This window comes from Vicugna pacos, chromosome 21, assembly GCF_048564905.1.
Source record: "Vicugna pacos chromosome 21, VicPac4, whole genome shotgun sequence".
NCBI classification, from domain to species: domain Eukaryota; kingdom Metazoa; phylum Chordata; class Mammalia; order Artiodactyla; family Camelidae; genus Vicugna; species Vicugna pacos.
Genome location: NC_133007.1, coordinates 7614710 through 7636859, shown reverse-complemented (window position 1 = coordinate 7636859; position 22150 = coordinate 7614710). Strand labels below are relative to the sequence as shown.

General features: G+C 38.1%; 2 protein-coding genes and 1 long non-coding RNA gene across 11 annotated transcripts in view; 2 read left to right on the top strand and 1 right to left on the bottom strand.

Annotated features, from left to right (window-relative positions):
- LOC102528285 (torsin-1A-interacting protein 2) overlaps positions 1–14871 on the bottom strand; it is a 36009-nt gene extending 21138 nt beyond the window's left edge. Inside the window, exon 1 of one of the 3 annotated variants that reach the window (XM_072946017.1) lies at positions 14735–14871. The gene's annotated coding sequence lies outside the window, so the exon portion shown is untranslated. Of the gene's footprint in view, positions 1–4679; positions 4774–10280; positions 10420–14734 lie in introns of those variants that run through there. The other 2 variants (XM_031688813.2, XM_072946016.1) reach the window with 2 other exon arrangements.
- Positions 14230–14307, top strand: LOC140688023 (uncharacterized). The gene has a single exon (XR_012062682.1). It is a non-coding gene; the product is annotated as an uncharacterized lncRNA (long non-coding RNA).
- TOR1AIP1 (torsin 1A interacting protein 1) overlaps positions 14417–22150 on the top strand; it is a 35470-nt gene continuing 27736 nt past the window's right edge. For 2 of the 7 annotated variants that reach the window (XM_015245688.3, XM_015245686.3), the window contains exons 1-5: positions 14417–14906; positions 16589–16666; positions 19179–19244; positions 20610–20669; positions 21592–21636. In XM_015245688.3, coding sequence (XP_015101174.2) covers positions 14417–14906; positions 16589–16666; positions 19179–19244; positions 20610–20669; positions 21592–21636 — 739 coding nt within the window. The remainder of the gene's footprint in view (positions 14907–16588; positions 16667–19178; positions 19245–20609; positions 20670–21591; positions 21637–22150) is intronic. The other 5 variants (XM_072946013.1, XM_015245690.3, XM_006211795.4 and 2 more) reach the window with 3 other exon arrangements.

The window sequence follows — 22150 nt, the reverse complement described above, 5'->3', positions numbered from 1 at the left end:
AATAAGGCCTGTACAATCATGTTTAATGTGGTAGAACTTTGAGATTCCTCATATCTCTCTTCTGTGAGATGGGTGCCTTACACAGTATTCCTATAATGGGTGGGACAACCAACAATGGTGACAGCCTTCCATAACAGACCTCAATCCATGCAGGGAAAAGCTTACAAAATTATTAGATAATAACCATAGCAAGATGGAGGAAATCCTTCTGAAGGCTGAAAAAGAAGCCATGAGGGGCATGTCCAATTGCTCAAATCTATCTTTAAACGTTTATACACATTTTAAGTTTAAGAAGGCAATTAAGGCATAGTCCTGAGCTATTCTTAAAAAATGTATAGCAAATCAGCTGAAACTTACAGATGCTGTCATCATCTTTGTCTGACACTGACTTTAACAAGTAAACAAGGTGGAGTGGAGTAGAATCTATGGGACAACTAGACAGCCACCTCGGGAGTGCCACAGAGCATCAGAGTACCACACACATGCTGCCTTTTTCCAGCATTCCTTTGTGAATTCTGAGGCTTGATCCTGTGAGAGCACTAGGGGACACTGGGGAGAGTATGAGGGTTAAAACAGTATAAAGATACAGCCTGAAAAGCGGAGGGGATTACGGCTTTAGCTGTGATCAGCCAAACCATGTTCCTTACAGACTATCAACAGTAGCTGTGCTTCTCAGATTTTAAAACAGCAACTTTAAAAGACAACCGAGGAGCAGCTCCTGACAGTGCGATCCATCTGGGGCCAATATTCTGATGGGAGTCCTAGATGAGGGAGATAGACTCAGTGGGTAAACACAGGATGTAACAGACTTCCCTGAGAGTCTACTGTCATGAGCCACTAGAATAAATAAGAGTTTCAGTTGTTGAACTGGGAAATCTTGGGTGTCCAGTACATGGAAAGACAGATGATGAATAGAATTCACATGACTGTAGGGTTTAGCACAGAAGTTAGTAGTAAAGTTTTCTGACTAAGTCTGACAGTGGAAAGATTTGGAATTTTGGGTTTTTAGAGTGAAAGGGGGAAATTCTATTAAAACCTCAACAAGATACAGTATTTCACATCCACCAGACTGGCAAAAAATTAACAAGGTTGACAATGTGGGCTCCACACACCCCAGCCAAGACCACCCACCCCTCCCTCAGGACTCCACATCTCCACTGGCAGAGTCAAGAAGCCCTAAAGCTCCACATGCTCAAAATAAACCCACCCTTCCCCCAACCTTCACTTCTCCAACTTAAAGAGTTAAGCAAGCACCAGAGCTCCAAACATTCCTGAATCAAGAGAACTCTAGTGTTCCACATGTTCCCGAGAAGGCTGCCCCTCCCCCGGTCCTCCAAACCACTATGGTCAAGAGTCAAGACGGGGCTCCAAGGCACTGAGTGCTCAGAGTAAGATCACCTATTACCAGCCTGACTCACTCCTCCTTAGCCTTACCACTACCAGAAGAGTAAGGAGGGCCTCCTGAAAGTGCTCCAGGCAAGGTTCTCAAACTACCCCCAGTTCCCACCCTCACAGCTTCACTACCACTATCTGCCAGCAGGCATGAGGACCAGCCAATCTCCTCACACCTGTACCTGCTTATGTCGATCACCACACGAAGCCCAGAGCTTCCTGGTTATACCTCATCCCCTCAGTCTCTACTCTTATGGCTCTGAGAGCAGTGAGACAGTATCCTATGTTGTATTTTCCCCCATAAAACATGCACCATTTTGATATATTATATCAAATATATATATATATATCAGCTATTTGTCTCTACTAAAATCTAAACTCCAAGAGTAGGGCTTTTTGTATTTTTATTTACTGCTGTACATGCTCAACCAACATTTCTTGAATGAATAAATTGTGAGAATACATAGTAACCGGAATCTTTACCTTAACAATAGGAACATGAATTAGTACAGCCACTTTTGGAATTAATTTGGCATTGGCATTATGTAGTTAAGCTTAGGATGTGCATTTTCTATAACTCAGTAATTCCACTCTTAGATAACTAACCTAGAGAAATGTATCCATGTTTATCTAAAAATATGAATAAAAATATTCATGGTCGTACTTTGTAGAACAGCAAAATAACAGCGGTAATGTCCATGAACAACTGAATGGATAAAAAACCAAGGTATTCCCATACATAGACGAAAGTTAAGAATACTGAGCTAAAAATAAAAAAGCAAGTATCAGAGGAACACACACACACACACACACACACTCACTCTCTCTCTCTCACAGTCCCTCTAATATATAGTTTCCATTTACGTAAAGTTTCAATATATTGTTTAGGAATAAATATTGCAATAAAGCTAAAAAGAAAAGGATAAGCATAGGGATAATTATTACCTCTGATGGGAGAAAAAAGGCACTGGGACTGGGGAGAGCATACAGAGTATTTCAAAGATAACTGTAAGCATTTTTTTCTCTGAATAGGTGGAGGCACAAGAATGGTCACTGTCTCATAAATCCTAGTAGTTTACATAATCTCTGATAATTTTTAAAAAAGAGGAGAGTGGAAATAGCAATGGGCTAGAAAAAGAGATTAACAGGCAAAAACAAACTTTCACACTGGACAAGAAGACCAGCAGCGGGGACTCTAATCAGAGGCCAAGTGGGTGACCGATACACTGAGGAAAAGAGGAGTCCTACAGAAAGACACAGATCTTTATTTTTCTCATACTATTGAAAGCAACTATCTCTTCATAGAAGTAAAGTAAAAGAGACTATAATATTGTAAATCTAATATACTTCAATTAAAACAATCCCTATGGAAAGAAAAAAAGGTAAAAGAGGCCTACCTAATGCTAATTAATAGAATTAATTCTTCCTCTAGGCTACCTAATGGAATAGAAAGTTTATCTTGGCATGCATCTGTGTGCTGCACTTTGTTTTTTTCATATGGTGCCTTTGTGCAAATTAGAAAAAGCACCCTCCTTCCAGGCAAGATGAAGCCCAAAGAACCTCTCTTGGCCAGGTATTCAACAGTAATCCTCCATCTGTGAGATAATAATACTTAATAACAATAGCTAACACTTACAAAGTGCCACTACCTGTTCTAATACATGTAATACACTTGACTCATGTAATCCTTACAATAATCCATTTTATAGTGAAAGAAACAGAGAGGTTGAGCAACTTGCCCAAAGGTACACAGGTCTTCATAGAAAAATCAGTATTTGAATTCAGGAAGACTGGTTCCAGAGCCTGTACTCACCTGTACTCTTAACCACTGTAAGACACTGCCTTTCTGAAGCAGTGACAGTTAAGACTTAGAAAGTCCTTTCACATACTATTCGTGAAGCTACAGGATACTCTTCAATTGTGTCTGATATATTAAAATGGGGGTGGGGGAAACCGTCTCTCATAATTTTCTACTTTCAAACAAAAAAAATCCAGGATAGGTTTCAGGGAGTCCTGAATCCTCTGAAATTACATATAAAATTTTTTATGTACACATGCGTATTTTTTTTCTGGAAGGAGAGTACAGGCGACCCTTGACCCAATGTGGGGGGTTAGGGGCACCAAACCCCTAGCAGTCAAAAATCTGCATGTAATTCATGTGGGCCCTGTTTCATACCGTGACCCCTCTGCATGTTGTTCCACATCCTCAGATTCAATCAACCACAAACCGTGTAATACTGTAGAATTTACTGTTGAAAAAAGTCTGTGTGAAAGTAGACCCACGGTTCAAACTGTTGTTCAAGGGCCAACTGTATATACTTTAAGACTCCTAAAGGAGTCTGAAATGGTTCAGAACCATCAGGCATGAATGGTTCCTAATCACTGTACTATTAAAGGCAATTTTTATTCCTAGCGCCCCCCTCCCCAGAGCTCAGAAGCACGCCTAAATAACCAGCATTCTTGTAATAACTTGTTTTCTCACTTTATTAATTAGACATGTAGATCTGCCAATCAGAACTTCTAATAAAACAAGAAGATAACTAGCATTACTAAGCCTGGTTTGGAAATTTTCAATATTTTAAGTTACAGATAATATTGAAAATGCCTATAACATAAAGTTAGAAAGATTTAGATATTCTAGATGTTTCCTTTCTCAACTCCATTAGCTTAAGTCAAAACCAGTTGATGTGAGGTAAATGCATGGTTGCTGTCAGGCTTGTAGAAACGCTGAAAACACTTTGAGAACCACCATTACTCTACTGTTTACTGTTTACATTATTAAGGAAACCACCATTCGCAGTACTAGGCCCAATGCCAAGTGCTGTAAATACAGAGGAAAAATCGTACAGGACTTCTAGGTGTCCAGCGAATTCAAAGTGGAACCAATGATTTAGGTAAAAGTTAAGGGCTTTTAGATGAATATAAAGACAGCCTGGAGAAAACAGAGGAAATTCATGAAGGCCCACAGAAGCAGCTGGAATGTCTTTACTTTCAAGCAAACCTTCTAGCCAACAACAGTGGGCAAAAACCAAAGTTTAAAAGGCTTCTCTAACACATAAACGCTATACAGTTGTCCTTCAGTATCAGTGAAGGGTTGGTTCCAAGACCACCCATGGATTAAAAAATTCAAAGATGCTCAAAAGTCCCTTACATAAAGGGCACAGTATCTGCATACAACCTATGCACACCCTGCTGTATACTTTAAAACATCTCTAGAGTACTTATAATACCTGACAATGTAAGTGCTATGTAAACAGTTGCCAGAGCACAGCAAGCTCAAGTTTTACCTCTTGGAAATTTCCGGAATTTTTTCCCCAAATATTTTTGATCCAGGTTGGTTGAATCCACAGAAGTTGGACCTGTGGAAACAGAGGGCCAACTCTACAAGAGAAAAATACAAATCAGATTTTTTTATGTGTGAGAACTCAAGTAAATTAAGGATTCTTCCAGCTTTGTTAGAGGAAAATTTAGAAAATAGCATTTTAACACCAAAATAGAAAATGCAGTTCTACTTAAACCAGTGAAATTTACAACTACTAATGATGGCAGCTTAATACATATTAAATAATTATCATCTCTAAATATTCTGATTCTATATAATTTTTTGTTATTTCCTAAATGGATGTTAGTAAGCTAGGTCAATTCTGCCTTTGATAGACAAAAATCCCCTTGTTCTTTATAGTGGTTTCTGATTGAGTCAGGATTGGGGTGACTTCTCCAGGCAATATATCCTTGAAACCTCAGCCTCAGCCAAGTCCTCACAAGATATATAAAATCAAAAGAACAGGTACATAGAAAAAAACATAAATATTCTAAGTTTTCCTGAGTTTCCATTTTAAACACTTTCCTCCATAGAACATTTTACTCTAAGGCTAATCAATAATCAAAACTATTTTTTGCATGAGACAGTTTTTCTGGTAAGTTTTAGACACAAAGGGAAATCTTAAAGAGTCTCATATTTCTTTACTAGTTTTGAATTTAGACGTTGGGAGATTAAGGAGTATGAAAAAAAGGAATCACTTTCATTTTTAAATTCACATAATCTAATAATTCTTTGTTAAAAATATATTATGAAAATATATGCTCCTGAAAAAATCTTCAGCCTCCTTTGTGAGGAACTACTTTTAATTTGGCAAAGTCTTGAAATCACAGAGAGAAGGCATATAGGTGACAATCTTCAGTACTATTTTGCACACGCACTGTTCCCTCTTACGAAGAACAGATAAGCCAAACAAAAAATATGATCTTGAGTCACCCAGGAACTGACAAACATAACAGGTGTACGTGTGCATTGCTGGCATTCCATAAAAGGGAACAACTGGTTTAGAAATTTACTGGTGCAACTTCAATCTACTTTGCCCTCATGGACTGAAAGTCCATGGTTCAAATTCTGTCTACAGTTTCCATTTAAAACACCAGCAGCCAAATCTTAAAGGTTAATGTGCAGCTTTCAATAGTGAAACCCAGTGCCAAGCTTAAGTATTTCTGTACTTGTACCAGGTATTTGTGTCTATTGAAAACTAAGTAAGTCTTGTCCACTCCTTTGCACTATATCCATTGTCGTAATATGCCAGGATTATTATTTTCACAATTTCCCCCTCATTTCCCAGTGTTTTTACTGTCTAGTAGTTATTCTGTATTTTTGAAAGGGAGGTGGAATAAGTACTAAAAACTAGACACAAGAAGCACTCTAATTACTTCCTTAGACAACTGTTTCTTATATAGGGACTGGATGCCTGGAGCACTTCCATTTTTTTTTTTTTCCCTGACTACAGAAAGACTTCTTTTTCTTCTTACCCTCTTCTTACTCCTTCCCAGCTCCCTTGATTTGTATCTTAGGTTTAGGCTGACCACAGAGAGGCAAAAAAAGCACAAGCAAAGGATCAAAGAGATTGCTACGATTTCAGGCAGTGGGTGGCATAACTGATTTCCAGTTTTAGCTCAACTCCCCTAATTACCTTTAGTATCTACATGAAGCCAGCACATTTTTATTAAGATTTTCAAACTTGTAAAAAAGTTTCAAAAATAGTGCAGAGTTCCCTTATATCCTTTATCTAGTTTCTTCTAAAGTCAACATCTCATAAAATTAAAATACAATTATAAACCAAGAAATTAACATTGGTACAAGTCAATTAACTAAACTAGAGACTATCTGAATTTCACAAGTTTCTCCACTAATGTCCCTTTTCTGTTCCATGGTCCAATCTGGGATTCCCCCACTGCATTTAGTTGTTAATTCTCCTGAGTCTCCAATCTGTGACAGTTTCTGTCTTTGTCTTTTGTGACCTTTCTTGGTCTTTGTGACCTTGATATGTTTGAAAAGTACTGGTCAGTTATTTTGTAGAATGACCCTCAATTTAGGTTTGTATAATGTTTTCTCATGAGTAGCAAGATAAAGAGCATTGTTGGCAAGAATAACACCACAGAAATAATGTTGTGTCCTTCTAAGTGTATCATATCATTGGGTTCATGATGTCCACATGTCTTATTACTGGTGATGTTAACCTCAATCAGCTGGTTAACATGGTATCTCCATTGTCAAGTTACTATTTTTCCTTTGCAGCTAATAATTTTCTTGGTGAGGTACTCTGAGACTATGCAAATATCCTGATTTTCCTCAAACTTTCACCCACTAGCATCACAGGTAGATTCTGTCTACAGTAATTACTATGGTGCTGTTTGTGTAATAGTGATTTTTCTACTTCCTTTTTGCCATGCTTACTCATCAGAATTCTCCTGTAGGAAAAGAGTTATTCCTTCTCAAACCCTGTTTGTTTATTCAACTATGTCAGTATGGACTCACGGACATTTACTTTACTCTATGGGTTAAAATGCAATACTATCGTTATTCATTTTGTTACTCAAGTTGTCCCAACTTTGGTCACCAGGAGCTCCTTCAAGTTGCTCCTGTGTCCTTTCAACAAGCCCTCAAACTTACTGAGCATTTCCTTAATTTCAAGCACTACAAGATATTCCAGGCTCATCTTGTACTTTCCCTGCCGCAGTCCTGAAATCAAGTAGTTCCCCCCAACCCACAAAAAAAAATCCTGGTTCCTTTTATCAGACGATAGTGTTTAAAAACAAGAGTGGGTGCTTACTGCTACTGGCATTTCACTATCAGGCCAACAATTTGGACAACCACCACTAATATCCATTCCCTAACTAAACTCATTACTTGAAATCATTAGCATATCCTGGGACCTTACTATACATGCAAACTCTTGGGCTCCACCCCAGACCTATGAGACCAGAATCTTTTGAGGGTCTGGTGCAGAAATCTGTGTTCACCAGATGATTCTGTTGCTTGTTATAAAGTTTAAGAAACACAGCTTTAATGAATAAATGTTAGTTTTCTGTCACTATAAACCCTATGTTTACTACATTTAATTAAAAAAAAAGGAAATTTTAGTCTTAATAATGTGTCTTGTGTATAAACCATATTTTTACTCCCACAACTAATAAAACTAAAGGTGAATGCCTCGTCTGTTAAGGCACTAAACACTTTCTTTGTTTTCTTACAATATTTTTTAAAAATATGGTGGTCATGGTAGTTATTAAGTACAAATACTGTTACTCTTCTACAAAGAAGTTGTAAGTCAGCCTCCAGGATCAACGCCTGCCTACATATATGACCTAACATCCATACAGCGAATCTATAAATATGTAACCCTTGCAGCATTGTCTTCTTAAGTCAGACTGCCTAGACTTGAATGACTGCTTCAGCACCCAACTTGGTGAACTCTTCCCTGTTTCCCTGGTTTTCTTAACCACAAAATGGAGTAACACTACCTAGATGAAAGAGGCATTATGAGGAATGAAGAGAGAATGTGCATCACTGATCACTACAGGGCACAAAAGGAGTCTCAGATACTGTTTATTATTTTTAAAATTATTAAGTAAAAGTGCAACTAGACATTTTATTTTTTGTGAAGGGGAAAGCAAGTGGAAACTGCGCTAAAGGAAAAGCTCAGCTGTTTCTTCACTAGTAGATGAGAATAAAAGCAGGACCAGAGAGCTCTATTTATATAATTAAAACCCTCACAAGTTTACAATCCAATGTTTTAAATTCGACTTTTTGCAAAAATGTTGTTATATTTACATTATGTATATATATATTTACATTATATATACCCATGGTCAAGGGCTAAAGAAGAGTAAATAAAAATCAAAACAACATGATCTGTTGAGGTCGTGGAATTTTAGGTGAATATTCTTCCTTTCTATTTTGATTATCAAAACCATGTGCCAAGTCCTTTAATATTAATAAAGAGAAAAGTAGCCCAATTAGCAATAACTGTTTCCATTTGAGTCCTTAAACTATCCCATTTAGTATTCCAAATAACCCTATGAATCCCACTTTAAAAATAAGGAAATGGCCTCAAAGTGATAAAGCAGCCTGCCCAAGTAACAGTAACAGAAGAGAAAACTCAAATGCAGCTGACTCCAAGGTCTATGCTCATAACCAGTGTTGGAGACATCTTTCTTTATTCACAAATGCTTGGTCTGCTGTGCAAAACTTCCGATAAAGTATAATCACTATACTGAATTATCTCTTGTGGCACACAGTAGTAACTGTAAAATATATAGACTATTAACAAAAATTTAACACAATTAAAATACTAAATGCAAAATGAAAAACAGTATAAAGCAGACAAGGCTTCTCTGAGCAAACTTTCCTTCAGAAAATCCAAGTGGCACTTCAGAGAATGTGGATTTCCTTGGCATAGTGTTTAAAATTACTTTCTAGGCAAAAATAAATTACGTACAAGGCAATACACATTATTAAAATACCCAATAATCCATCCTCAAATAATTAGCTACATCCTTAAATTATTTTATTTGTGAATTATAGAAGCTCTCAGGCTAGTATTATCGCTACACTAGGAAGAAAAATAAGTGAAACAGAGCTTAAATGAGTCACTTATGGTTACATGATAAACCAGCAGCAAAACTGGTCATCGAGTTCTGGAGTCTGCATTCAGCATAACAAACATGTCTGAGGCGAGGCTCTCACTTTAAGTTTTCATAGCAAATACCAGTGTTTTCAAATTGTTCTAATCCACACAAAGGCTTCCAGGAACAGTTTTAGCTACTCTACCACTAAGTTTCGTTTTAGATTATTTTCCACTAGCCGTTTATATACTAATCCTGTGCTTGAAAAACGAAACTGATAAACAGGGATAACTGCTTAATTCTTAAAAAACAGAGATAAGGAAAGGATCTCTCATACAGATTCAAAATAAAATGTTTTAAAACCTAAAGACAGATAAAATTGAAACAAAAACAGTATGCTGAATAAGATTTAGGTAACTCATTTCTGTCTACGTGTATAAAGTCTAACAAGCTCTACTAAGTAGAGTATACACATTTTTGAAGGAAGGAAAATGGGGTCAACTTTCTCATAAGGTGTGAAATACAATTGGGGATACATACATATATGTAAGCAATTGGTAACCGTAGGGTCGTACTAAAACTTCATTAACTTTGCTCTTTTTAGCACCATTAAGGCTAAAAAAAAGTAGGGGGGATACAATTTTACAAGGATTAAGAAGACCAATGATGGGATGCTGTTAAGCACGGAGGTAAGGGAGTAATCAACACCTACACTGGTAAATTTCCGGTTTACACTGGAACCTTGTTAAGAATTTTGCTTCTCATCTCAGAGTCCAAACCAAACATTCATTCCACCTTAATTCTGTTTAATGTCTATACAATTCTGTTTCTCTTTTTTCACTCCAAAACAAAAATATACCTCCAACCTGGTCCGTTTTAAGGTTTTTGCGGTAGGGAGGTGGGGGTGGGGAGGGATCGTTTTTGGAAGATATTTAAAAAGAAGATAGCAGATCGAATATTAAAACATGGAAAAGTTGCATATACATTTTACTTACAAATTCTAGCGGGGTTTTAAATCGTCGACTGTCAATGTCAGGAGAGCCCTTCGAGTGTTCTCTCCGCTCCACAACGCCGGGCTGCACCCCTCGGACGCGGCCCAAGCGAACGTCGACCCCGTCCCTGCCCACGTGACGGCGACCTCCGCGGGGAGGGCGGGCGCCCGCGGAATGCTGGGACTGGTAGGCGCCGGCCCCTCCCCTTCCCGTCGGCACCCCTACCCCCCACCCCTCAGGCCCAGCGCCCGCCCGCTCCGGGCTGGCGAGAGGCTGGAGGCGTGGTGAGTGCGCGCGACTGAACGGCAGGCCTCCTCGGGTTCTCGCGCTACATTCTGACCCGGAGGCAGGCATCTCTGCAAGACAGTGGATGCCCCTAACCCTCAAAAAGACCTAAAATTCATAGACGCGAAGAATCCATGGAACCAACAGTGAGAGGCACTACCCAAGAGATAAGGGAAAGCACCTGTCAGGCTTGGCTTGGAAGCCGGCCTCTACCATTACTAGGTGCGTGTCCTCAAACGAGTTGCTTAATCTAAACCTCAGTCTGCTCGTGTCAAATGCGGACAACGCTACATACCTCATAATGTGGTTGTGAGTGTCCGCTAAATGACAGTAGTAAATGATGAATAAAAAGTAGCTATTGATGTGTTAATTTTATAAATGTGAAAATTGAGAGGTGGCAAGCAATTTACCTAAGAACACAATTGGTTTAGGGCAAAGTTGAGTGAGTCTGAAGTTCCTGTTCCTGACCTCCACCAATTCAAGACAACAGGGAAGAAATCTGCTCACGTAAATCTCACTTCCCTTTTCCTAATTTTTTTCCGTAACACTTCTGACCAACACACTGTTTTACTTATTTTGATTTTTTTATCTGACTCCCATAGAATAAGAACTCCAAGAAGGCAGGGAAGGTTGTCTTTTGGTCTATTCTTTTACTGCTGTATTCCCAGACCTAGAACAGGGTTTACCTAGTACACAGCACAAGCTCAACTACTTACTGGATTAGTGATTCTTCATGTAACTGATTTTTTTGGTGTTCGCCTCTCAACCATCCTCTTTTGGCAGAAGGCACAGGATTTGGGAACATTCTTAGACGCTGTTTGACCACATTTCTCATTCAACAAAGAGTAAGTGGACAAGTATTACATTCTAGTCACTTCACTGAGTTTCAATTTTCTGAATTTCAGTGTAACATTTCCAGCTAGACATTTTCATTTGTATTAACAGTCTTTTAAAATATGTTTCCTATCACTTGTGAGAACAGGGAATAACTGGAGCTAGCTACTATATCTTTAATTTACTTCCTTTTATTTAATACTTTAATCTTTTCCTTATTAAAAATAACAATGTTTCCTCTTTCCACTAAGATATAACCCCAAAGTTATTTCCCTATCTGACCAGAAATGTGAATATCACACACAATGAACTGATAAACGCTTTCTCAAGTAAATAACTGGATTTCTACTTATCCTGAAAAAAAATCATGTACAAAAATTATCTTACTTTAAAATAAAATGTTTCATTTAAAATAGTTGTTTTATTTAGAAGTGTACTGTACTTAAATGCCAGTCATTTAACCTGAATTATAATTTTTTTGTGTATCACTCTTCCCTAGTACATGGCAAATTCCCTCAGAGTAAAGACTACTCTAACTTAATTCATATATTTATTGAGCATCTATTCTGTGTCAACAAAGATGTTTAATAAATACGTGAATTAATGAGTATATTCTTTGTTCTAATCATCTCTTCTCTTATTCTCTTTTGAGTCACTGAATTCCTCCACATATTTCAAACTCCCAAAGTAACTAAATATCCAGAGGTCATGCCTCCTCTTGGTATTGGTTGGCCAGCAATTCCTTTATAATATTAGCTATGAGTCTACTGTCTCTATAACGTCACCTCTTTTGGGCAACCCTTGTAGTTTGGCAAACATCTACAGAATATCTGGTTTGACAAGAGTGTAGCTTTACCTTACAGTTAGTGATGAAAGTTGGTTATTTGTAAGGTTGCTAGGTGTGGGAGGCACATGTGGCAGAGCTAGGATTATGTATCTTCATTACCAGTACAAAAGAGAATTCTGTCTTACGGAAAATCCTAAGCAAATATACCTGTTAATGTTAAATTATGGTTACCATGCCTCTGATTTTACTTCAAGATTCTCATGATTTGTTTCTTTGAAAAGCCATTCCTGTCTTCACAAGCATTTTTAATTACAAAATAACACACGTACTGATTATTCAATAATATGTAAAACCTCTTGTCCTCTCTTTTTCAGTATATCCCCCAAACCTAAGTTTTACAAATCTGTATCCAAGTTTCTATACAGGCACCTGTCCTGGTAAATGTTTTAAAGAGCCTTTTAATATATGCATTAATGCTCATAATATGAACTTGTGTTTATTAATACTATAAAGTTTTATATCCTTTAATAACTTCTTCTATTACAGAACTTTTACTATCATACTTTATTAATGAGTAATGAGAATAGGCACCTTATAAAGCATTAGTTAAAACATAAATAAATAAAACCCAAGTATTAACCAAGTATCAAAACTTCTCAGCATTTTGTCAGAAAACAGTAGTCTCACAGATTTTCCAAATATACTAACATAGGCTGACAAGGGAGAACATGCTTTTAGTTTCTCCTTAAGAAAAAGATAAATAAAAGTAGCATCTCCCTTGTTACTGTTCCTCCAGTTTCTTTGGCTGTATGGTGTACAGTAAACAAAGCTAAACTAAACCAAGCTCCTAACGGGCGAAAATCCAGGTGACTCTCTAAAGCCTGTAATTCCTCGTCTCTGGTGAAATTTATGAACTTTTAATGAAAACCTAAGACACCTTAAGATTTCATTAAATTGAAATTTGTGCCCAATTTGCACAAATTAGTTGTTCAGAAACATTCCAAGGTGATTCTGAATACTTGAAAGAACAATTAAATACCTTTAAAATTTTCAAAATCATTCGTTGTAATTGGCTATTTTAAAATCTATTCACTAAAATCATAGAAAGTCGTCCAAGAACACAAGTGTATATTTGAAGACAATGTTTTTCCATAATTTTCATTTTACACTAACTTAACCTCCTCTCTCTGTGTCTAAATTGAGTTAGATTATTTGCAGATTATCCACATCTGTAAATATGTTACGAAAGTGGAACAGCTTTTATCATCTTTTTATTCAGAAAACAAAACGCAAGAAACCCTAACTCAAAGCAGTATATCAAGTCATGCCCAAAATTAAGGTAAAAATCATGGAACACAAGTGAACATTACAGAGCTATCTTTAATCAGTGTGTGTGCGTTTCTCACTGTCCGTAATACAGCACTAAGGTGTCTGAACAGTGTTGCTGGAAAAGAGCTCTTACACGAAACCACGAACGAGACTGTTTGCATGCGCACATTTTGCAAATAGAAACCCACTCGAGTAAGCCTGTAGATCCGATTTTGTACACTCTCAACAAGTGATTAAAACCTAAAATTGGTTAACTGCCTTCATAAGGAGCCTGAAACTAAAAATTTTCTCCAGAAGAGGACACCTCTAGTGGTATCTTTCTTATCACTCCTGCTACGGACACTTCGAAAGGGTCGGCTACGGCAGCCGTCGACCCAAAAGGCTGCGGGGAAACTGCGCAACAGCCTGGGAACGAGGACGGAAAGTTCTCCTCCACCCCGTCTCACTCCGCCTTTTCCAGGGACTCGGTACTAGGGGGCCGGGCGTCTCCTGCGTGCGGGTAACAGTTGCCAGGAACAGCTAGGTTGAGGACCGGCAATTTGCCCAGCCAGTTGTCCCTTCTCCGTCGTCCCCTCCCTCCCTCCGCGAGGGCCGAGGACAGCGACGTCCTCCTCCCTCTTCTCCTCCTCTTTGGTGCCTTCAGCCAGGAGGCGGGAGTGACCCGCAGCAGCTGACCCAACACGAGCACTGCCTGTCCCACAGCCCTCAGAACACATCATGGGCCCAGAGGCTGGTTTGCAGCACAGCAGCGACGACGCAGGCGGCAGCCCCGGCGACTCTCAACTGCCTCCCTGACTGCCGACATCACCGCCCAGCACCCCGAAAAGCCATCGTCACCAACGGCAGGAGAATCTAGGGGCCTCCCAAAACACCTTCGCGATCAACTCAAGATACGTCAACAACTATGGCGGGCGAGGAGCAGCGGGCGGAGCCGGTGAGGGAAGGATGGGGGCTGTGCGTCACACCCAGGGCTCCGCTGCGGGAGGGAAGGCCCCGGCTCGCCCTTCAAAATGGCGGCGGCAGTGACGCGCCTGCGTACGGAACTCCTACGCCGTCGCGCCACGGCCGGCGGGAAGTGAGGTTCTCAGAAGAGCCGCCCGAAGTGTACGGCGACTTCGAGCCCCGGGCGGCCAAGCAAAAGGCCCCGGGGGGAAGACAAATTCCGCTAGAAGAGTTCCGGCCCGATTCAGCAAAAGAGGAAGTGAGAGAAAGCGCCTACTACCTTCGGTCTCGGCAGCGGAGGCAACCGCGACTCCAGGAAGCAGAGGAGATGAAGACGCGAAGGGCTACTCGCCTCCAGCAGCAGCAACAGCAGAACTCACAGTCGTCTCCCCTACAGTCGTCTCCGGTTACGACCCGGAGAGGATTACGAGACTCCTCCCGTTCATCTGAAGGTGAGGCCGACGGAGGTAACAGTCTCAGCCGCGAGCTGGGAAGGGAGTGCCGCGGGAAGGGAAGCGCGCGCGCGCGCGGACGGTGTGCGCGCTTCGAGCGAGCAGGCGGGCGGGCGGGCAGGCGTGAGCCTTCCCGGAGCTCACCCCTACGGGGCTCCTCCGCCGGGATGGACGTGCGCCTGCACGCCGGATTCGCCCCCACTGCAGGCGGGAAAGAGGCAGGGGCGGGGCACTGCAAGGAAAGAGAGTCATGCGGAGCGACCTGAGCAGAGCCGGGGAGCCCCGTGCATCCCTTTACATCAATTTAGGGGTGTCAGGATTGCCTCTTTCTGCAGGCCAGCACTTTGGGACAGCGAGTTAGGCGGCAGGCGAGTCACTGAATCACTGCAGGCTCGGTTTCATGCCGGTTCTCTCTGTCCTCCGAATGTTTCTACCAAAGCCACTTCCATTTCCTCCTTTAACTCTCAGAGAACAGAAGTTCCCAGCTGAGAATTTTGGTTCTAATTTAACCTTCCAGTCTTTTTCCATCACTACTTAGTTGGGGAGAGAGGGAGGGGAATTTTGTGAGTGGTCGTTTTGAGGGCTAGTGTAGTCAGTGAAGTGATTTGAAACCCCACCCAAATACTTACACCGAAATGGGGTAAAGACAGTTATCCTAAATGTGAAGCTTCCCCTCCCCAGTGTCTGATAAACTTGATCTGATCTCTTATTCTCGAGTGCAGTGGTTGTCTGGCAAAAATTCGCCACGCTGGGGAGTCCCAGTGTAACCTGGGTGGTTAAGTAGTAGCCCGACAAAGCAAGACTCTTAATTCGTTTTCTAATAAATGGACCATAAGAAAACTGACAAAGTGAGTATATAGTTTTAGATAAGTCATAGATGAAGTCACTCCCTTAATCCATTGTCTTCTTCCCCGCCTCGTGTAACACTGAGTCACATATGAAATTTCATATTGGCCCCGGGTAGGGTACCTATGAGGTAAAATCAGGGGATTTGAATCATAATGGGATTACATAGTTAGTGATAGACCATTTTTAGTTTAGAGCAAGAGTAATAGGCTGCTGACACATGAAGTGCTGACATATGGGAAGATATGTTGATTTTGGTGTTAAAGATATGTAAGTTACTATTGGGAGTAGCAATTCTAGATTTGTCTCTCTTTTAACATTATAAACTCTCTGAAGACAAAGATCCTACATATGTGTTTGGAGAACCACGTCATACTTAAGTACTTCGTTCATTCTGTATCTCCAAAATCTGGAAGAATGCTTTCGTAGGCAGTAAATATATTAAATTGTATTGACTCTCCCACACAGGCTGGTGCAGTTGTACAACATAATTTTTTTTAACACATAAACGATTTACCTCTATTTTAGTAAATCTGTAAGGATCGAAACATTTTTCACTCTTCTGCTTTCTTCCACATCATTTATGACATCCCAGCCCATCTTTTAAATATTCTAATGAAATATATTTTTGTTGTGAAGTGTCGTTGGTGAATAGTTTATTTTTATATTATCTCAAAGAGTAGTTCTGACTAGTTTAATTCCTAAGTTTTGATAAACCTAATTACACATTTCTAAAAGAATGAATTACATTTCTGTTTATATATTGCTGTTAATATGCATAATCTCTACCCAGTTGGTATATTCTGAATTTTACAATTGTCATATCTGTTCTTTAGAGGATGAACCACCTTCACAAACTGTTTTAAGCCAAACAGTCTCGAAGAAAACTATCAGGAGAACACAAGAGACTCCAGGTAAGAAGAGTGAGTTTGTTTTTTCCCTTACCTGTCAATTTTTTTTTTTTAATGTACGGATTATAACCTAGTCCATCAAGGGTCCCAAATCATATCACATTCAGAGTTTCAGTAAATCTTCTTTACAGGTTGTTTACTGAATTAAGCAATAGTGGCATGTGTCAAGAAAAGACAGCACACATACTTGAGTAACTACTAAGTACCAGTTACTCAGTTCATTCACGTAACTATGTTAATTCATTCACATAACTATGCAGGATGGATATATTCATTTTATAAATGAGAAAACTGGAGCTTAGAGTAGCTAAGACTTTTCCCTAAGATTACTGGATAGGTGACTGAGCTAAATTCAGACACAGATTTGTCTTTTCCAAAGCTCTTTCATTTGCCCCAAGTACCTCACTGTCACTCTGCTACACAGTAATTAGCTACTCTGGAAAGCTTGTTAAGTGTTGAATGAATCAATATGTCACATTATAGTCCATTTATAATGAATTAAATGATCTACATAGTAAAAATCATGACACAATATGGTCAGTCTTCTCAGTTTGATACTGTATTTCATCAAATCTAAGATCTCAAAAATTGTAAGATACACCATCATTGTTTTATGTACCACCCAGAAGGAAGAAATGCTGCCAATTAAACTGTAGCATGCCAAAGATTGTATGCTACATCCCAATTTCAGAGATGTTAAAGTGTAAAAATATTTGTATCTTACTGTTAACACAACATGGAAGTAGGCTACATTTGATAGTCGGCTTAAAGTTTTAAAACGTGTTTAAACTATACTGAAAAGCAAGGGAAAGGATTAAGATCCGTTATTAACATTTAATGTCCTTTGGTTTTAGTTCCATTTATTTTCAGTTTGCTTCTTTTGATATTAGGAAAGTTCACATCAGTAAATGATTATAGCTATTGAAACTGATCATCCCTGGCTTTTTTTTTTTCCCCCTTAACCCGTACTCTGACTTAGAAAAATCTTAGAAAATGCTTTGACTGATAGATGGTATATTAAGATTTTCCAAGCCAGTTGGAAAAACCATATTCTTGAAATTTTATTTATAGTAATATATTCATATAATTGCATGTCCCTTATACCTGAAGAAACAAAAATTTCTCATTTTTAAAATCTACAGTAAATTTGTAAAACTTTTGGAATTAAGTACATTGATGTTATGAAGACTGTTGAGCACCAGCCTATAGACCATTATAAAACTATTATGTAATAGAATGTCTAGAACAGTCTTTTGGAGTTTATGTTAGACCTGCATTTAAGGACTGCTAAAGGGGTCTGTGGCTGCATAATGTCGTGGAAAGAGCACTGGATCTTGGTTGAGTTAGCTACCTACCTTGAACTTCAGCCCTTTATCTATATGACTTGCCCTGCCTAACTCACAAGGCCACTGCAGAAATGCTACAGTACTTGCAAAATCACTTTGTACATAGTAAAACATACAAATATACAGTATGGTTTTTTCCCCCGCAGGGCACTTTACAGAAGATGTGAAGTTCATAAAAGATTACTTAAGCGTTTCTTTTTCTCAAGAACCTTATGCTATAGTCGATAACAGAAAATAGAAAACATTTCCCAATATAGATGATAGATTGATGGAACCCATGCATAGATTACCTGGAATGTATTGATAGCATACTGTGCATGCAGTATAACTAGAAATAAGGATATGTACATCTTTGGGAGATTTGAGATACTCAGGGTTCTCTTACACTAAAAGATACTTTTTAAAAATCATACTACATCTATCCCTTGACATGGTCCCATCGCATTCCTCTTAATAAAATGAAGAAGAGTTTAGAAATACGATAAATAAATGCTTATAAAGTCTGTTTGGCAGAATTATTTAAAAAGGAGTTACTTTGATGGAAAACTGCTTTGAGTACAAGTTTAAAGTTAGGCCTTTCCTCCTCCTGATAGAGTCACAGACTTTCAGTTTAACTTTGGCATTCAAAATAGTGCTGTAATTTTATATAGGGCCACTGGTGTGGTCTGAGAGGACTCTATCCAAAAATGTCCTCAAAAATAAAGACCTAAACCAAGGGGCCACTTTCTAAAACAATCTAGCAAAGATAACCATATCATTTGTCACCCTGTTTTAGAAGTCGTGAAAAAATATTGTTTATATTAGTTTAGGATGGGCATACAGTTTGAACTCTGCTCATTGTTTGAAGTTTCAGAATTGCATGATTTTCACATTAAAATAGCCATTAGGTGGTTCAGTTAGTCTCACCTACATATACATGTATAACTTCATCTATGGCTAGATTCATTCCTTTCTTAAAATTAATTTCATAATGTAAAAATGGATTAGGAAAATTTCATTTACTTTTCCTAAAGTTAAGTATTTTTAACAGTTGTGGTTTCTAGCTAAATAATTATACTTAAGTATTTTTAATGCCTACTATTTTGTCGTGAGCATTTGATTCTTTGGCCGCTGTAATTATAGCATGCATTCATTCTCTAGATACTTACTGAGCACCTTTTTTATTCCAGTCCCCGTGCTAGATGCTGAGGGTACTGCAAAAGCAGGCAAGGGAAGGAGATTGCTACGAAGGAAGGGTACCAGTTATTTTATTCCCTAATAACTCTCTCTCTTACTCTGTCTCCTTGAGGCATCTTACATAGGGCTATGAATATGGGAGAGCATACAGGAAATGCTGAAATGAAAAGATGGGAACTGAAATATTGATGTCTACAGATTAAGTTGTTTTAATTAAACCTGAAAAGGGTGGAAATACAGCGGAGAAAAAGAGGAAGGTAGTTGTAATAATAAGAGTAATGGAAATGTACAAGGTTTCTTTTTAAAGCTACCTATATGAGTTCTAGGTACCTGATGCATAAAATGCTGACAACTGATGTGTTTCATAGAATCTTAGAGCTGGAAGATTTAGGGAAGTCATCTACTCAGAGCTTCTATCAATGTAGGTGTCCTTCTGTTAACATCCATTCACACATTGTTGATCATCTGCAGTGATGTGGGAATCACTCCATCACTGTTCTGTTTTGGAGACAACACTAATTGGTTGTTTTTGTTTTTAGTATTGAACTAAAAGCTACTTTACTATAACTTTCTCTTGATCTTAGTTCTGCCTTTTTAAGCTGCACAAAATCAGTTTAATTGCTGTTCTAGATCTCTGTCTTTAAGATGTATAAAAACATGCTCAATAAGTATTTTTAAAACAAACAAATAAGTATTTTTAAAACAAACATGGGCAGCCAGTGTAAGGGGAAGGGGTCAGTAATAGCCAGTTCAGAATGTGATTTTTGCACTTCTCATATGGAGCCAAACATAATGCTTTTTTACAGAGACAAATGAAACAAGACATAATATAATCCAAATTTAGATGTAGATTGGGTTTTATGTTATGTAAGGCTCTTTGAGAAAGCACAGCTTGGATTTCTAGGCTTACATTAACATTTTATTTAATATGATTGACTTTCCCATTAAACCTATGCCATTGAACCTTAGACAGTCTCCTGGCTAACATTAACATTTTTTAAAAAATTAGAACTTGCACTTCCTGAACACACACAAGGTTAAATAATTGGAGGGAGTGTATTAACTCTTAGGAAGTCAACCCTCAAATTAAAATAATGACATAAGTATGCCACAAATGGAATCGATAATTGAGTTGGTGCTACAGTACAGATTTTGGTTCTTACTTGAGAAATTTAGAAGAGTTTTATTTGATACTCCTTTCCTTTTATACAAATATGGTATGGTGAGAAAAACTGCACATTTTTCCATCAAGTTCATAAATTTTTTATGGCAGGAAACTTACCCCTAGTTCACTATTGTATTCCCATACCTAGCATGATGGGAAGCTCAGAAAAAAACTTTGCTGAATAAATAGATGATTGTATAATAAATCTAGTATGTTTGCCATTTTGTATTTTTTAAAATGTTTTCTCTTCCTATGTTAGTGGTGAGTGAAGATCCTGTAATCAGCCTGTGTAGACCCCCTCTAAGAGGCTCACGATCTGGTAAGAAATTGCTTTGTCTGTTGGTTTAACTTTTTTATACTAGTAATTTTATTTTTAAGTAGGGTACTACATGTATTCATATGGTTCAAAATTCAAACATTTCTATAAATATTCAGTGAAAAGTCCCCCAGCCTCCTCTGTCCATTACCCACCCAGTCTCCTCATCAAAGGCAACCAATGTTGTCAGTTTCTTACTTTTCCAGAGATATTTTATGGAGATAAAAGGAAATATATGTATAAATGATTTTTCCTCCCTTTTATTAACCCAAATTTTATTTTAGCCCAGTAAATACTTTTTCCTATGCTTTCTTATTCTTTGTTTTTTATTTTTACTTAAAATACATTGAGACATCTTTCCATGTAAGTGTATGAAGGACTTCCTCATTTTTTTTTTTTAAGAGAGTGTTTCTTACATGTTGCTGTGATTCTTTTTGTTAGCATAATGGTTTTAAATTAGGGTTAGGGACTTTTATTCTCAGTATAATGCAAATAAAAAATTCAAGACTGAGACTTTGTGGCTCAGGACTATAAACTTTCCCTGCTGGAATTACATTTCTTTTTGACTAAAACTTTAAAAGAGTATATTGCCCTTTAGTTGATTTCATGACTATGAAAGGAAATGAGTAATGTCATTCTAAGCAGCCTACTTCTACTTCTGTTTTAGAGTTTATTGACCCATATGGATGCTTTTTCACAAGAATTAAAAAGGAAGCTTATCTTTACATGAGGTTTCTATTCCTCACTCATTTTCTTTAAAAAAGAGTTAGGTTGATTTTTTTTTTTTTTTTTGCTAGATGACTGTCCTGTTAAGTGTTATAAATGATAAAAATCTTTTAAGGTTTTGCTGACGAACCTGTGGTAAAGAACCATATGATGCATTTCCTTTTAAGCCCTAATCATTTTCTTGCTATCTCTCTTGCAGATTCGACATACAAAACAAATGGAAATACTAAAATGAGTGAATTAGGTTTGTTTATCTCTAATTCTTACAGGTTCTCTTTGAGGGTTCTAATTATCAGTAGAATACAGAAGTATATTCTTTTGGTCACTGGCTTGAGAATATTTGTTCATTCTCTCAGCTTGAGGAACAGTGTCCTTATGACCATGGCCTTTACTGATAGCCTTGGTTTTTATTCTTTCTGAAATTGTCTTTTGTTATATTATTGTTTAAATACATGTAAGAAAATGTAATAGCTGATTCATTTTAGCTTTTATTAGTATTTGTTAAATTCACACTATTGAGAAAAGAGAGATACCAACTTACCAATTAAGGTTTTTTTCATGGTTGATACATTGAATTTGAGTTTTTTTCATAGTAAGTCCTTTGCCATATTTGTTGAAGTGGTTTTTGGTCTTTTCAGTGTTTGCCTTGGTGTAAGTACCAAGATCTGTGGCTTTAAGTGAACCTACATTGATTGTGGTTGGACTTAGTCTTAAGTTACAATTCTTTCCTAAATTTTGAGATGAGTCAAAAGGAGGGA